Genomic DNA, 16,788 nt, shown 5'->3' on the forward strand with positions numbered 1-16,788 from the left:
GAGAAATTCAAGCCCGGAATTTTCTACAGCTATTTGAAGTATATAAAATTTATCATGGTTTTTTTCTTTCTAATCTCAGAAGCAAATATTCTATGGACTATGATTCTCATAAACAGATAATCCCCCTGCCTTGTATGGAAAAAAGAGGGATTGTTTGCAAACAAACCGCTATAGCGTATTATTAAGAAGATCCTAGGTTCATTCACACGCCAATATGAACAAAGCAAATAAATGAAGAGATGTAGCGAATTTTAAATATTGCTTCTCAATTATATTTGACTGGTACCACATACACACGCAATGATAAAAAAAAGTGGCTTTGAGTTCTATGCAAGCCCATTATAGGTACAAAAGGGTAAGAAATGAAAATCACAAGCACAGTCTTATGAAAGCTTATTCTAAATCAAGTGACTGCTTATATAATGCAAAGCTTAAATACTTTGCACAGACATTGCTTATACTGTGAAGAGGTTAATAAACGAAGAAAGTAAACATTGTGATTTGTCAGCCTCTACGGCGTAAAACTCTTAATGCGTCTCTGCCTATTTTTGTAATCATGTCACAGTTTGGGCAAAACATTGTCCTCTTAAATATTAAGCTGTCAAATTATGGAACAAAAAAGTACATATTGTTTGGGATTGCTCGATTTGGAAAAGCTGCATATCATGTTTTGTTTTGGGATGGTCTTTAATATTCATAAACAGACCACACCTGCTTTCACTATCACGAGCATGGTCAGCTTTTATTGGTTTGGCATTGCCCTTTTTTTTCTTTAAATATGATTTTATCTGGCGTGTTCAAAAGGAACATATGTTGGTCCCTTACTCCTCCCTTTTTTATTCTTTTACTCTATGCTATACAGTCAAAGGAAGTGGCCAAGAGCTCGCTCAATTATCTCTTTCAATCAAGGGTCTGTAGTGCAAATACCGAAAAAAAGTTCGTACGACAAAGTAGAGTTTTGTTAAATTTGAGCTTTTTTTTTTTGGAAAATCCCAATTAAGCAAATTTACTCATGAAGCCATCGTGTAAGCTTTGTTAGAGAAGAAGTAAAAGGTAAAGAAATAAAATAAGGTGATTTGTTTATAAAAAATAAAATAACAGCTTGTTTCAAAGGAGATGTTGTTCACTGTCTTTTGAGTTATAAAAGGAGACGCTTTGGCCTTCTTTTTTTTGGTTTTTTTTTGTAGAAACAAAAGGAGAAGGCATATTAAATAAAGATAGTTTAGTACTGCATATGTTTTTGATTTTTTCGTAGACAGCTTCTCCTATAAATATACACATGATTCTGCTATAAAGCCTCTTCGCGAAAAAATGCTCGACAACAACCTGATTGTAATTGTTAAAGCAAGAAATTGTTACCCTTATTTTTTTTGCAGGAAGGATGCGTTCTTCTAGGTCCATTGCATTCAATATTTAAGTTGACAATTCAAATAAGCTTTAGCACAATTAAGTGGACACAACGGCACTTTTTTTTTTCTTTTTTAAAATAACCGTTGTTTTGATCTCAGCAATGCATCACACTTATCCTTTGGGAAAGATGCTTTTTTTTTGTGTTCCTGCACCTTTTTTTTCTCAAGAAGAAACAGAAAACAGTTTTTTTTTATTGTCCTCTTTCTTTCCTTTTAATTTTTTTTTTTTTTTTTTTTTACTAAAAACCACTTACTATCATTAACCATCATGACACTACCCTCTACAGATTCCGTAGATAATCAATTACACAAAAATACGAATAGAATCCATCTTCATGACACTTTAGAACAAAATCAATTTTATCCTATGACAAAAGAAGCCTTGATGGATCTAGTCCACTGTATCCCTAACGAGGATTTGAGACAAGCCATTCAAATTGAAATTAAAAAACTTGTATCTGACTATGAACACACAATTTCTGTGCTTGAACAGCGATCAGATATCTTCAAACAAGAATACGAAAGTTTAAGACGATCGAACGAAGAAAACAGTCAGCGCAAATACGAAAAAGCGGTCCGGGAAATGCAATTTTTCAAGAAGAAGTTTGACAAGGCACATGAATTGAATAAGCAATACATGACCTTCTATGGTCCACTCACGCCTGCTAACAGACCCCTCAGTCCTTCATTTGATAACAGTACAGTAACTTCTTTTACGGACATGGAAAGATCTGTCTATTCCCTTCCTTTGAGTCCAGCTGTGTCTTCTATGTCAGGGGCAACTGAAATGACCCATGGTTCTCTTTACCACCAATTCAGTCCTCTTCCACCACCACCCGCAGCACTACCGACATCACCACCACCTATATCGCCGCCACTACCACAACCGCCGCTATCTACAATGATGGACACCAAACCTCGTCATATGTCAACATTCTCATCTTCTACTAATTCATCTAATTCATGTTTACCCAATTCAACCGAATTACCTCCTGTGCTTCGCATGCGAAAGGATTCAACGAATACTGTAGGCGTTGCCAGTAGCATACATTCAGCCAGTACTGAGGATAGTAAAAGTAGCATCTATTCAACTGCAACAAGCACCGCTTCCCGTACAAACGATCCCATCATTCAACAACGTAAAGTAGACCCTATTGCCTTTGGTGGCTCTGATGCTCTTTGGGACACTATTATTAGCAATAAGACTCAGGACACAACGATTGAAAAAATGATAAGGTATTATTCTTGTATGTGACATTTAAATTAAATTGAAATCCGGCTTTTTTTATATCTAGTAATTTCCTGAGACGCGGAGGATCGCCTAATACAGCCAAGCAATCGTCGAGTAACAAGATGATCAAATACGGTTATGGTATGTTGCATGCCATGATCGCCATCAAAGCCTCTGCATTTATGAATATCTTGCTTCAACAGGGTGCTAACCCTAATGCAATGACGTTAAGTCAAGTAGAAGAAGACAAGGTTACACCTGGTTATCTAGCAGCCAGTATGGGTTGGATTCTGGGACTTCAGGCTCTTGTCGAGGCTGGTGCTGATCTCACACAAGCCAAGGGAGCTGGACTGAAAAACAAGACAGCACTGCATGTTGCAGTTGAAAATTGTCACACCACTGTAGTGGAATACATTGTATCACTTACTCCACCTAAATATCATTCACAAGTGGATAGCATGGGTAAATAAGAAACACTTGTATGTCATGGCATACTCATTTTTCTTTAGGTGCAAGTGCTTTACATTACGCTGCTTTGACTGGTCATACAGACCTTGTGAATTATTTGATCCAAACATGCCAACTTCAGACTGATTTACAAGATTTACGAGGAGAAACACCTCTACACTGGGCTTCTCGTCAAGGACATCTTGAAGTTGCCTCCTTGTTAATTGAGCGATGTGGTTGTGACTTTAATGCCTATGTACCACGTAAAATAGGCACACCTTATGATTTGGCTAAAGCAAGCGGTCATAAACGGCTACTCGATTACTACAAAAAGATTGGTGCCTTGACTGCTAAAAAAATGGACAGAAAAAGAGAAGAAGAAATGGAGAAACAAACGCCTGCTCACTTGGAATTTGCATTAACGAAGAATGGACTCTTTGACTTTTAACAATGTAAATAATCCCGAAAAAAAAGTTACACTTAATTTCATCATGAAAAAGATTGCAACTGTGTGTGTGTATTACCAAAACAAGACTTTATGATGTTGATAACAATAAATTGTTGGCTTGTTGCTGTTTCACACAACCAGGTTTCTTTTTTCTTGTCTCCTTTTTTTTACATTTCTTTTTCATTTATTTTTTTGTTTTCTTGCTTTTTGTATTATTTTATAGAATATGGTCCTTAATCCTTTCAAGTCGTCAAAATGGAGACATAGGTCAACTACTATTGAAATGAGGGATGAGCAAGACCGTACTTTGCCACCCGGTATAATAAAATCACCACATCCTCCTTCTCTTCCTGACTCAGCCAACCGAAAATCTAAAAACAAAAAAGATGTACCTTTTAATTCAGATAGTTTATTGAATGGTATAGGCGATTATGTTTTTCAATCTCCACTAGGCGTTGGCAAGTTCAGCAAAGTGATGTTGGCTTATCATTACCTGACAGGTGAAAAAGTAGCCATTAAGGTATGGCTTCATAGATAATATCATAAGCTCACTCATAGAATGTAGGTGATTAACAAAAGAGCACATATATATCGTGTTATGTCAAGACTTAACCGAGAAATTGCATTAATGGAAGTATTGGACCATCCGAACATTGTGCGTCTGTATGAGACATATGAAACTGCAGACGCTCTTTATCTTGTGATGGAATATGTTCCTGGTGAAAACCTCGAAGAATATCTCAAGTCGATTGATAAGAATATCATTCCTGAAAGCCAAGCGCGTGATATCTTTCGTCAGGTGGTAAAAGCAGTAGACCATTGCCATTCTAAATGGGTGGTGCATAGAGATTTAAAGGTAATACATACACATGCAAGAATTCGCAATTGACTCATTTATGTTGTTTAGACCCCTAATATTTTACTCACACCAGATCATCGTGTTAAGATTGCTGATTTTGGTTTAGGAAACAGATTTGGTTTACAGCGTCTAAAGACTGTTTGTGGTAAGTAGAACAATATTGACGTTAAGTTTTGCTCATAAATTGTAGGATCTATGCTTTATTATAGTCCAGAAATTGCTACTGCTCGTTCCTATGTAGGACCCGAGGTAGACGCTTGGTGTTTAGGAATCATGCTCTATAGAATGACAGCTGGCACAGAACTCTTTTCTCATGCAAAAAGTAAGCCTATATATGACAAGAAAAAGTAAATAATAACTTATGCTTTTTAGCTCCATCTGAATTGAAAAAGTACATCGTTAGTCGCCATTATAAGTTTCCTCCTCATTTGAGTCCAGAAATTCGACAAACTATCCAGAAATGTTTAGCCATGGATCGTTATGACCGACTTTCACTTAAAGGCTTCCTAAGTGACGACCCTTGGTTCACCAACCATGGAGCACTAAAGAATGTCTTTGAAGAACGTATTCCTAATACTTGTTATAGTGCACTTGATGTAACGGAAGCCTATGCCGAATCAGCAAAATCAGACGATGCAAATCGAATTCAGTTTAGTACACAAAACAGCAAGAGACAGTGTAAACAAGATCTTCAAGAAGAGAGAAAAAGAGGGTTAAAAGTACCCAAGACTGTTATTTATCACATCACAAACCCTGCTACTTATTTTACAGGACCTGCCCCGCATTCTTCATCACATCCTATTGATCTGGAAGCTCAGTCCCAAGTCATAACAGAACTTAACCAGAATTTGCTGGTCACTATGAAACAAGTACGACTGCAACAGATTCATAGCGTGTCTGATCTGAAATCACCCATCAGCCATATTTTCCGCAAATTTAAACGCTCTGATTCTTTCCATTTAGGAGAGCATCAAGAACCAAAACAACAACTTCGAAAAGCAGCTTCTGCATTAAATTTATCTCAGATTTACCAGCGCGTGGCCAAGGACCATATCAGTTATTTCTCAATTCAATGTAACATTCAGACAGGCTCTTCGACCACAGTTATTTCAGGTTACTCAACTTCTTCCACATTTGTTTCAGCAGATAACAGTAAACGCGCACAACAAAGCAGACGATTGTCACATCGATTATCTATGGTGTTTCTTTCAAACACATTGTCTGATTTACAACAGCAACAACAACCACAAGAAGAAGATCAATCAGATGTAGAGCAAATGAAGTCTAGTCAGTCTGAATTCATCAAGATCATTCGACTTGTTTGTGAAATACTTGGTATCACATATTATCAGACCTGTAGTACACAGCTTGTATGTCTTTTGACTCTACGCAACTGTAGTAAGAAATCTATTATTCAACAACAACAGCAGCAGCAGCAGCAACAGCAGCAGCAACAATCTTCTCTGTTTCGTTCCAAATTGTTCACTTCGAGTGATCGTCTGTCCGATACACATCACCATCATCATAGACAACAAACAAACTCAACCATTAGTAACAACTCAACACATAGTTCTAATAGTTGGTGGAGTAGACAAGTCCATCGCATTTCAGCACCCTTTAATTCACAATCAAATCTTTTGATCAATGGATCTTCAGCAGCTGGAGGTGGACTGATGTTAGGTAACAGTAGTCATGATCTGCTGTCGATGGGTAGATTAACTCAGCAAGAACAACAGCTTCAACAAAGACAACATCAATCTGAAGAAGATCAACAAAACGAACTCGATGAATCCAATGAGCCTGATGGATTTGTCATGCTGTCCATTGATGTCTCTTCTGTTCCTTCTTCCAAGTCAAATGAAGATGGTTCGCCTTTGCAGATTGTTGCTATTCGATACTCGAAAATAAAAGGATCCAACAAAGTTTTTAAACTGGCTAAGGGTTGGATTCAAATGATACTATCTCAAAACAACAACATGAACAATAAGAAGCAATTCAGTAGATCAGAAGCAGAAGCCTATATGAAATCTGTCGAACAACAACAATCATTTCAAGACGAAATGATTCAAATGTAAACACACACACTCTTTGTATGAAATATACCATTTCTTTATTTATATAAATATATTTCTAAGTTGATCCATTATCACATGAAGACATACGACGTCTTTTAGAGAATACCAAATTTTGATATTCAGCAGGAACAGAAACTGTAGGGTCAACCACAGTTTCTGTCTTTGTAATTTGGCTCAAATACCTACGGAAAGCTTTTTGGATAGCTAACATTTTGCTTGGATCTCTTGTAAAAATACGAAGATTGATATCTTGAAATTTTCTTGGAATCATGTAAGATACTTTCTCTTGTGAAATATTAAATGATTCTGTGGTTTGAGTTAGACATTGTTTGCTTTTATACAATATTACCTTGGCCATTGAATTTAGAGAAAAATCGAATAGAATCTACAGGATTGTTTTCTTTCATGGAATAGTTAATACTTGAGAAACTGACAATTACATCATGTTCAACTAGGCCTGCATTATCGGTTTGGCAATTGACAATGTCTTGTGCAGTAACTGTCTTCTATAGAAATGAATGAATATAAATGTAACACGGCATAGAAAGAACTTGCCTCATTTAAATGAGCTTCCAGATGAGGAGGAATCAAGAATTCATCTACAAACTTGTACAAGTTCCGTGTTCTTAATAATTTAATAATACGACGCGATTCCTGTAATTCTGGACATTTGGATCTTTCAATCGTACGTATAATATCGTCAGTCAAAAATAGGTATTCTTCAGGATTGTGTACAGCTTCAGAAATCTTGAGATAATTATCTAAACAGCCTGTAAACAAACGGAATGTCGTCCAAGATCTTACCAGCTGCCAAAAACGCATCCACAATCATCCATTCAATAGATTCTCCAACACGGTGATGGTAAATTTGTTTAAATAAACTATAACGAGTATGGAACATTTCGTACATGTTGTAGACTTCTTTATGATGATAGCATATTTCGTTGTTAATTACTCGGCTATAGACCAGTAAACGCTTGGCATCATAAGAACTACGAAGACCCATATTATAAGCATCTCGTTCAATATAATCAAATTTGTCTACATCCACACTGTTCTTTTTGTTTGCCACAATGTCAAACAGGAATTTGCGTTCTTGGTATTTAGACTTGGATCGAGGTTCGCCTGCAATTAAATCCTTGATAAAATTAATTTCTGTCTTGTCAATGTCGATATGGTTATCGTCCACAAGATACTCCAACATCATTTCAGATGCTTGTTCATGCGACCAATTTAGTTCAGGTCGAGCTTGTGGCATAAAACATCCATCAAATACATGGCTAAATGGACCATGGCCCAAGTCATGACATAAACTATTATTTGTTAAACTATCGTTTTCTTTTCCTTTCTGCCCTTACCCAGCTAGTTTAAGACATTTGATCTCATCCGAAGTAATGTTTAATTCAGGTTGCTCTCTAGCAAATCGCTCAACAAGCGTCCCGGAAAGATGGGACACACCTATGTAAAGCACATGTCAACTCGCTTTTTTTTTTTTTTTTTTTTTTTTTTTTTTTTGCTCTTTTTCATTGAATCTTACCAACGGAATGCTCAAAGCGATTGTGGCTTGCTCCAGGAAAAATAAAATAAAGAACACCAAGCTGGATCATGTTAGCCTACATATCTTACACTATGGCCCAAGTTACCTGCTTTAAATCTCTAAGTCGTTGGAATTGAGGTGTATCTATAAATTCTACGGTATAGTCGTCTAATGTAATATGACCCTATGACGCATAAATTAGATATTATACTCTTCTTCTTTTAAGAAGCTTACATGAATAGGATCGTTCACAACCTTATTTCCATTATAGAAACTTTTCAACTTGATCGCACTTGATTCAAAAGTATTCACAATATCCATTTTTTTTTAAAAAAAAAAAAAGAAAAGAAAAAGATAGAATAGAATAGAATAGAAATCATAATTTATTCTCGGTATTGACATGATATGATTGGTGAATTTGGTTAACAGTGCGTAACAAAATAGTAAGCGCGCTTATTTTATTACACTGCATGAAATGGTTTAATTGGCCAAAGGAAGATCACTCAGCCATTTGTTGAAGAAGTCGAGAGCATTCTCGGGTTGATCATAAGGAACCTAAGCAGAAAATAAGTTAGTGTCTTTGTTAACTTGAACAAGATAACTTACCATGTGGCCAGCGTCAAAGATACGAAGGAAAGTAAGATTACCAAACGATTGAACATCACCAGCATGTTGACCAGTAAGATCACTATACCATTTCTCTGTGGGTGCTTCGTTATATCCCTTTTGCCCTAACCATTTCATTTGGTGACTCCAGGCCAAATTGCCCATCCAATTACAGATATAATCCATATCGCCAACATAGAGCAATACCTTGACACCAGCTTCCAAAGTTTCTGCAACATGAGTGCTATAATCTCTTCCTCTGTAATACAATCAGGTACAAAAAAGTCAACAATTAACATTTATGTCATTTTGTTACACACACAAAAACTTACTCGTCACCTGTTTGATAGAATCGATAGCCAACAGAGTCACTGCAGCTTTCGTATTTTCCGGCTTCTGAATCCGCACCCAAATTCTCTCTGACTTCATCCAAGTTGGCATAGTCTTCAATCTTAAGATCATAGCATAATCCAGTATCACCAACGCAAGGCTTACGGATATCGTAAATATTCAACCCTGTTTTTTGGAAGGGTCCTACTTGAGATCGATCGCAGTTGATATTGGCGGGAATACAGGTAAGAGCACTTGGGAATTTGTAACAGGCATCCATAAGTCGCTTGCATTGAGGGTAAGAATTTCTCATCTTTTCACATGTGTCTTCGTCAAACAAGGGTTTGTATTTACTATCCTTGGTACAGCCATAAGTAGCGTATTCTCTATACTGCGTGCGTACATCTGTCCATCCGTTGCCAATCAACATGGACTTGTAATTGATTTTGAGGAGACCCTTTTCTTCAGCTTGTTTGTTGTTGCGAATGATTTCAGTAGAAATGGCTGGTAAGTAGTGACCACCATAGGATTCGCCAGAGATATGGAATGAGTTTGAAGCGTATTGCTTGTGTTTACCGAAGAACAGTTGAAGGAAAGCATAGACATCCTTAGCAGCTTCTTGTGTGCTGCTGACTTTTGATTTGCCGTAACTATAACCAACATTGACAGGCTAATAAGAAAATGAATTGAGCTAGCTTTGATTGATATACACTTACCTGGTCCAAGAAAAAGACGTTAGCAGCCGTGTTCCAACTATAGGGGTTTCTAGTGGTAGCATTACCAAACTCATTGACAAGACAAGGACTAATGTGTACGTTAGAAAATTCGCGTAGTCTTTTATCCTTCATACCCTAATTCCATCCATAGACCCATCATAGAAGAACAACCAGGTCCTCCATTCAACCACAATACAGTATCATCTGTTTCAGGGTTACTTCTTGACTCAAAAAAGTAAAAAAGAAGTGGTCGTCTGTATCATGCTTATCAATATAGCCTGAATACTACAAAAAAATATGCTGTTGAGTGGCAATTTATTTCTTGACCTATAGAGTTACCTGGATACCTTCTTCGCAGGATTTGGGTTGCTTTATTCTGACAGAATAACCTTGGACCTTATCACTTGTCAAAATACTAAAGCCTTGTGAGCTATATTCAGAGACCTTAAAAGGAACTTGTTCCAAAGGTGAGAGTGCAGTAACAGCAACTAGAGCACTTAAGCCAGAAGCAAGTGCAAATATTTTTTTAGAGATAAGCATGTGTTCTCAAAAATTAGAAGAAAAAAAGGGAAATAAAAAAATACTAGTTGAGTTTCCTATGCTAATGCCTGAACAAAACAGTCCTTGTCTGGGTAAAAAAAAGGGAATTCATGACTACTATGTAGCCATGATCTTGGGTACACATATTGAGTTTTTGTTGACTGATATTCTATTTTACTGACTACTTTAAAGTATACTTTATAACAACTGATGATGGGGATTTATATCCGCAGAGAATGGTTCTTGTGCAGAAAGGAGATGTTCTATATCTTCATAAGGATAAGTAAGATAAGAGTATAAAGCTTAACTTCTTATAGAATTGAAGAAACCTGGTCAATGAAGAAAAATGGTTTGGTCTACTGCTAAAAAAATTGGCCTGACTCCACAACCTTTGCATTTCCGTTCCTGACTTTTAAAGCATTCATTGTTCAACAAGGCCCAAATTGTTAATTATCGATATTTTTGTTTCGTTACACTTTGTACTTGCTCATCGTCGGCATGAGGAACACTTTAACAAACAATCAATGTTTGTCAAATTATGCGTTTTTTTCTGCTCTAAAAATAAGAAAAGCGTTTGGCCATTCAAAGAAATGATCATCAATATCAGTTAACCCCAGATTTTATTTTTTGTTGAAAATCAATTTTATTTCCTTACTAGTGTTGTTGTTGCATAAAATAAAAAATAAAAATAAAATAACTAGCCTTCCAAAATTAGACATGTTTGTCATTTGAAGGATGTTGAACGAGAAAAAAAAAATATACAATAAAAAAGATAAGAGAAATTAGGATTTTCTGCTGATTTCGAGAAAAAAAAAAGCTTAATCTTGTATCTGTTTTCACACTTATTTCTTAAAACCAAAATTGAGACATTTGTATTCTTCATTATAAGTTGCAATATATACAGAGAAACGAAATTAAAAGCCATTGGAGATACTTATAAAGAAAACAACTGTTCTCGGATGTGTGAATATATAGATTCTACAACAAATGACAAACTTTAACTCTGTTAAATTTTAGAATACAAGGTTATTCAGCTAAATTGCCAGGAAGACAAAACAGCAAAAAAAAGGTAGGTCAATGCATTCAATGCCAATCTTGATCAAGACAAAGAAATACAAGACAAACAAAGGATTACATAAACAACAGTACAATGCTAAATAAATCAATAAAGTCTTGAAAAGGTAGCTGAGTTTCATGTTCGTTATCTGCTGCTATAAAAAATAAAAACCTTTACTAAATCTCGTATCTTATCTCATACACACACTTTACCCCAGCCGAGCAATGTTCTCTTTATTTGGTAATAAATTAAGGTACACAAATAGTTATTAATTCTCTACTTCTTTATTCTTCTCTCTCTCTCTCTCTCTCTCTCTTCTTTTGTCTTTAATCATAATGAATCCTCGCGAATTAGTACCTAGTTCTTCATGGAACAATAAAACAATACAACACCATCATCCACCCAATATGCCGAAAGAATGCTGTGATTGCAAGCTCTATCGAAACACACGATGCTTTAATTGTGACACAACTACCACACCACTATGGCGACGTGACGATGTTGGTAATAATATATGTAATGCTTGTGGGCTATACTATAAACTACATAACGTACATCGTCCACTGTCTATGAAACGCAGCATCATACATAGAAGAAAACGAGTCCATATAACAAAAAAATACACACCACTGAAACATAATATTGAGCCCCAACAGACATCAAGATCTCTCGACTCTGCTCTTCAGCCACAACATCAGCCAGAGCCATCTCGGCGATGGTCGTCTATATTACTATCACCTATTCAACAAACAAAAGATGAATCGCCATCAACAGCGTCATTGCCGAATATTCAGTCATTCATGCATACTGTCCTGAACCAAGAACAAGCAGAAACCGATATAGACAAACAAGAGCTCATTCGTCAGTTGGTTGCCACAAGCATGAATGGATCAGGTTCTTTGTTATCTACAGCAAAAGCAGCTTTGACAAGCATGTTGTTATTAGAACCCAATCATTTCCAACATGCCCTTGTGATACGAAGGGACGAACTTCAAGCAGAAATTGACCATATTAACACATTATTGGCAAAAGAACAACACCGGTCTCCTGACTACTTAATTACGCGAAGACACTCTTCTTCTGCTAATTTTTTACCCACATTGTCAAAGCAATAGATTAAAGTTTATTTTCAACGTACAATTTAATTTCTTCTCCTTTGCTTTATTCCTGAAGAGGGGCAAAACCAATACGTGGGGTATTGCCAAAGTCAAAGACAGTGACAAAATGACGCAAAAACATATTGCCCAAGATAAAGTTATTTTCAGAAGCGACAAATAACAACAAACATTGGCCGTCACTGGCCCTTTTTGCAATCAAATGTTTGACAGGGATAGTGATAGACTGAGCATTATCGAAATAGAAGTTGACTTGATTGTCTGTGTCTTGATAAGCACAGTCGACAACAAACACGTTTTTTGTCTTGGTATCCATTGTGAATGTATGGTTTGAGACCACATCAGCTAAACCGCGAGCCAATATCTTTGGTAAATACATAAAGTTTGAGCCCGTATCCACACCAAAAATAGTGTTTTGGTTAAAGTGAAAGTTAGTAGAGGCACTTGCATTTTGGAACTGTAAACCCTTTAAGCTTACGGACCAATGTGTAAAACTATTCTGAATGCGAGGAACATTTGCATAAACGAGTTGTTGCGTCTTAGCAGCAGAAGTGTCCGCATCACCCAATACAACATGGCCACCGTCTTGATCATGAATAGTGACAGTAAACACAGGTTGAGGAATTAAGCCTTGCTTATAAAGATTGAAAATGGGTGGGTTATAGGTCTGCCCATGATGAAATGCACTTGTGGTGCCTGCAGGAAAGCCAGCACCAAAAATACCATCCAATAAGACCTGGTCCACGTCTGTTTCATTATTCTGTGTAGAAATTGGGCCTGCAGCTTTGTTGACAATGGCCAATCTTTGTTGAGACAATGATGCACTTGTGCCTTCAAATGAGAAGGAATCGTTGAAATAAGTACCACTCGCACTACCGATGCCATAAGTAATATGGAGGTCGTCATTAAGCGCTTGGTATGTACTTGATCCTTTTGTATCAAAACGCTGTAAAAAGCTAGGACAACCATCATTGGAGCCACATTGCGTACTGGGAACCCACGTATCTGCACTGCCTGTATCAAACAACAAGAAGAAAGGTTGAGAAGGTGTGCCAATATTGACTTGAACGGCCAATTCACTTAAATCGGCATCATTGATGAGAGGTATACTGATATCTGTACCACTGTTGCTGACAGCGGCCACTAAAGTGTCATTACTCGAAGCGGAAAGACCTATACTGATATCTCTCTTAACATGTTGAAGAAGCTGTAATGATTGTGGATGAACTCTCTTTACATAGCGAAGGGGAAGGTGAATAGGTGCTATTGTTTTAGTAGGAAGTGAAGAGACTTGACTAGATGAAATCAAGAGAAACAATATTGCACTTGTAATGATGCGCATATTAAAGAAAAAATGAAAGAAAAGAGAGACAAGGAAAGGAAGGAGGATAAAATAGAAAGCGTAACTAAATAGACAGTCTTTAGTAAAGAAAAAAAAAAGAAGGGGGGAGGGAGGGAGAAATCTAAAAAAGAAATTCTACAAGTTCAAAGTGTGCCTTTTTTCTTGTTTTGACCTTTTTAAACAATAGGGGCCTAATCTTATTTGATCAAGGCGGGTCATACAAGAAAGTCTAAAAGACAAGAAAAACACGTTTTTTCTGTTCAATATTTCGCTTCCGACTTTAATTAAAAGCAACAGCACAGGCAATTAAGTCGAACAGAAACTATGCGATGTATATTGTATGATGCGTATCAACGAAATATCATGTTTAGGGGTTTAAAGTCTTCTATTGACTGAGCGACGCAATTCGCCTTCCTTCAAAGGTAGTTCTTGTGTATCATTACTCTTGCTTGAAGTGACAGAATTTTCCTTGGTGTATTCTTTTAAGCGGTTGAGTGTGTATTCCTTTCCGATGAGATATGCACCTAAAGCACCTATAGTTATACAAGTCAATTATCGGTCTAATTCTCTTGGAAGCTTTTTTTTTTTTTACCAACAGCAAGGCCAGTCCTATTAAAGAAAAGAAAGAGAGGTTATATTCTTGTTTGTGTATTCATATACTACTTACCAACCTAATAATACGCCTTTAGGTGTGTTTTGCATTTTGTATTATGTCAAGAAGAAATAGAAAAAATAAAGTAAAAAAATAATGCGTTCAGAAAATATAGGCTGTTCATTTTTTAAAATGCTCCCAGGTTCAAGGAGAAATGGCCGTCACATTTATAAAACATAGAAAAGTTAAGAATCTAGTATAATATTTAGAAACCTATCTGACAGTTTGTTTAAAAGAGTTTCTCGTTCAATAAGGAATAGTACGTATTTATTCGCGAAAACGGCTCAAGGACTCGGACCCAAACAAACACGTTTTTGGTATCTATCTTTTACAGATTTTGCATATCTTTAGGGTTTGTAAGGCATCCTGATGTGACACAATTGTGCCTAATATACCGATTCTTAAACTTGCAATAAAAAAGAAAGTTTTCTGCAAAAAAAAACACAATTGCATTTCTGTGGACTTATCAAATTGGGAAACAATCCCAGACAATAATGACTCGAAGAGAAGATATGTATATAGATCCAAGGTATGTGCTTATAGACTATTGCTTTATATATGTATATATGTATCTCAAGAACACATCTTTTAATTCTCTCTATAAAACATACCATGTCCCCCCTTTTTTTTTATCAGTACGATGACAATAAACCCAATATAATGACATATAATTTCACTTGACACCATCAACGCCCTGTTTTCAACAGCATGTCTCGGGGACTTGCATATTCATCTCAAAGTCCGGCGTTTAATCAATTTTTTTTTTCAAACATGGAAGACACAACACATGATTGGTCAGTCATTATCGCTTTATTTTTGCTGTATTTGCGTGTGTAGAAACCGTTATTTTCTTTTCTTTTTCTCTAAATATCCTCTTTATAATGAATAATGGACACTCCAACCCTGTGGCGTCATTAGGCATTAATACACAATATAGTGGAAATAGTTCTTCAAGTGGTGGTGATGGTAGTGGTTCCTCTCCTCTGAACTCACCTTTAATCTCACCAGCAGCAGGGTCACCTTCTTCCTTTACTGGACCCGAAAGTAGTTGGGACCAACTTCAGAACCAATTCACTCAACAAATGTCTCTTCAACCTCCCTCACCAGCAGCACCTATTGCAACAAAACCTGGTAGTGGAAACACTTTTGTACATAAACTATACAAGTAAATGATCTAATTGTAAGAAATATGTTATTTATATATATATATACATATATCTATCCATGACTAGTATGGTTGTCGATAAACAATACCAACATCTGATTGCTTGGACATACACTGGTACTTCGTTTATTGTCTGTAATATCACTGAATTCTCGAGAGATGTGTTACCCAAACATTTCAAGCACAACAATTTCAGTAGTTTTGTTCGACAACTCAACATGTAAGCATCATACATATCATGTTGTTACTTAAACTATCTAGGTATGGTTTCCATAAAGTGAATAAATCACCAAGAGGACATCGTACATTGGCAGAGAATCAAATATGGGAGTTTTCGCATGCAAAGTTCTTGAGAAATAGACCTGATTTACTAGACGAGATTAAAAGAAAAGCATTAGAATCTGATTCAGTGAGAAGAGACACCAACGATATGAGTTCGCATATGGCCATGATGCAAATGTCACAGACAGACATGATGCAGCAGATTTCCCGCCTTCAAGAAAACCTGAATCAAGTCATGAATGAATTAACAGAGACGAAAAAGCGGCAAATAATGCAAGAACAAATGATGAAAGACATTATGGATTTTATGACTAAACAATATGGAACAGCATGTAAGTGAGGTACATCTTTATCTGATCTTAATTTTATTTTCATAGTACATACAAATTTATTTGATACAATAAAGCAAGATCCCGACAGACCACCTCCACCTATTTACATTACTTCTGCTGACAATCAACAACAGCAGCAGCAACAACAGCAACAACAACATTTTTATCTTAATATTAATGAACAATCTTCTGTACCAAACTCCCCTTTATCAACTGCTTCTTCTCCTCGTCTTATCCACACCAATCCTCCATCGCAACTTACAGTGCAAACGCAAAATTTGCAATTACAAAGATCACCCTCTCTAACACCCTCTTCATTCCAAATGGCTATCAATACACCTCTTCCTCCAAGCCCTTGTCCTACTAGTCCGAATCAGTTTATGCTAACAGAAGACGATAACAATCAATATTATAATCCCAGAAATTCAAATACTTACATGATGGATCCTCAAAACCACCAACATCCTTTTTAAGTAATTATCATAATAATAAACATGTATCATTGTGCATTGCATAATAAGCTGAAATATACGTTTCTTTGGTCCTGCTTAAAAATACTATCTTTTTAAAGCCAAAAAAAAGCAAGTCCCTCTATCTAATTCAATTATGTCAGCCCAAGTATTGATATAAGAGAGACGAAAAAGA

General features: G+C 36.4%; 8 protein-coding genes across 8 annotated transcripts; 4 read left to right on the forward strand and 4 right to left on the reverse strand.

Moving 5' to 3' along the window:
- The first annotated feature begins 1,638 nt into the window (after positions 1–1,638).
- On the forward strand, positions 1,639–3,651 carry B0P05DRAFT_550949 (ankyrin repeat-containing domain protein). Its single transcript, XM_051579301.1, has 3 exons — positions 1,639–2,645; positions 2,705–3,102; positions 3,150–3,651. The coding sequence occupies exons 1-3, from the start codon at positions 1,678–1,680 to the stop codon at positions 3,533–3,535; spliced, it is 1,752 nt and encodes a 583-aa protein (XP_051432679.1). The 5' UTR covers positions 1,639–1,677; the 3' UTR covers positions 3,536–3,651.
- Positions 3,652–6,498, forward strand: B0P05DRAFT_550951 (kinase-like domain-containing protein). Its single transcript, XM_051579302.1, has 4 exons — positions 3,652–4,391; positions 4,443–4,539; positions 4,585–4,716; positions 4,767–6,498. The coding sequence occupies exons 1-4, from the start codon at positions 4,134–4,136 to the stop codon at positions 6,467–6,469; spliced, it is 2,190 nt and encodes a 729-aa protein (XP_051432680.1). The 5' UTR covers positions 3,652–4,133; the 3' UTR covers positions 6,470–6,498.
- On the reverse strand, positions 6,499–8,342 carry B0P05DRAFT_550955 (HD phosphohydrolase domain-containing protein). The gene is made up of 8 exons (XM_051579303.1): positions 8,241–8,342; positions 8,113–8,190; positions 8,007–8,067; positions 7,828–7,927; positions 7,274–7,782; positions 7,025–7,230; positions 6,819–6,975; positions 6,499–6,775 (listed from the first exon to the last, which is right to left on the reverse strand). Exons 1-8 carry the CDS (start codon positions 8,325–8,327, stop codon positions 6,525–6,527), a joined length of 1,449 nt encoding a protein of 482 aa, XP_051432681.1. The 5' UTR covers positions 8,328–8,342; the 3' UTR covers positions 6,499–6,524.
- A 23-nt stretch (positions 8,343–8,365) lies between these two features.
- Positions 8,366–10,666, reverse strand: B0P05DRAFT_550967 (Alpha/Beta hydrolase protein). The gene is made up of 7 exons (XM_051579304.1): positions 10,507–10,666; positions 9,998–10,461; positions 9,793–9,884; positions 9,659–9,746; positions 8,945–9,612; positions 8,613–8,871; positions 8,366–8,561 (listed from the first exon to the last, which is right to left on the reverse strand). The coding sequence occupies exons 2-7, from the start codon at positions 10,196–10,198 to the stop codon at positions 8,487–8,489; spliced, it is 1,383 nt and encodes a 460-aa protein (XP_051432682.1). The 5' UTR covers positions 10,199–10,461; positions 10,507–10,666; the 3' UTR covers positions 8,366–8,486.
- A 996-nt stretch (positions 10,667–11,662) lies between these two features.
- On the forward strand, positions 11,663–11,857 carry B0P05DRAFT_474697 (uncharacterized protein; the record flags this gene model as incomplete). The annotated part of the gene is made up of 1 exon (XM_051574802.1): positions 11,663–11,857. A coding segment is annotated over one exon (195 nt), but the record flags the coding sequence as incomplete, so codon positions are not given.
- A 513-nt stretch (positions 11,858–12,370) lies between these two features.
- On the reverse strand, positions 12,371–13,811 carry B0P05DRAFT_550970 (aspartic peptidase domain-containing protein). The gene has a single exon (XM_051579305.1). The coding sequence runs from the start codon at positions 13,710–13,712 to the stop codon at positions 12,417–12,419; it is 1,296 nt and encodes a 431-aa protein (XP_051432684.1). The 5' UTR covers positions 13,713–13,811; the 3' UTR covers positions 12,371–12,416.
- On the reverse strand, positions 13,812–14,524 carry B0P05DRAFT_639347 (uncharacterized protein). The gene is made up of 3 exons (XM_051583709.1): positions 14,380–14,524; positions 14,305–14,321; positions 13,812–14,245 (listed from the first exon to the last, which is right to left on the reverse strand). The coding sequence occupies exons 1-3, from the start codon at positions 14,412–14,414 to the stop codon at positions 14,088–14,090; spliced, it is 210 nt and encodes a 69-aa protein (XP_051432685.1). The 5' UTR covers positions 14,415–14,524; the 3' UTR covers positions 13,812–14,087.
- Positions 14,525–15,189: 665 nt separating this feature from the next.
- On the forward strand, positions 15,190–16,300 carry B0P05DRAFT_550977 (HSF-type DNA-binding-domain-containing protein). The gene is made up of 3 exons (XM_051579306.1): positions 15,190–15,529; positions 15,597–15,749; positions 15,791–16,300. Exons 1-3 carry the CDS (start codon positions 15,246–15,248, stop codon positions 16,149–16,151), a joined length of 798 nt encoding a protein of 265 aa, XP_051432686.1. The 5' UTR covers positions 15,190–15,245; the 3' UTR covers positions 16,152–16,300.
- The last annotated feature ends 488 nt before the right edge of the window (positions 16,301–16,788 follow it).

This window comes from Gilbertella persicaria, assembly GCF_025201335.1.
Source record: "Gilbertella persicaria strain CBS 190.32 chromosome Unknown B0P05scaffold_33, whole genome shotgun sequence".
In the NCBI taxonomy this organism is placed as follows: Eukaryota; Fungi; Mucoromycota; class Mucoromycetes; order Mucorales; family Choanephoraceae; genus Gilbertella; species Gilbertella persicaria.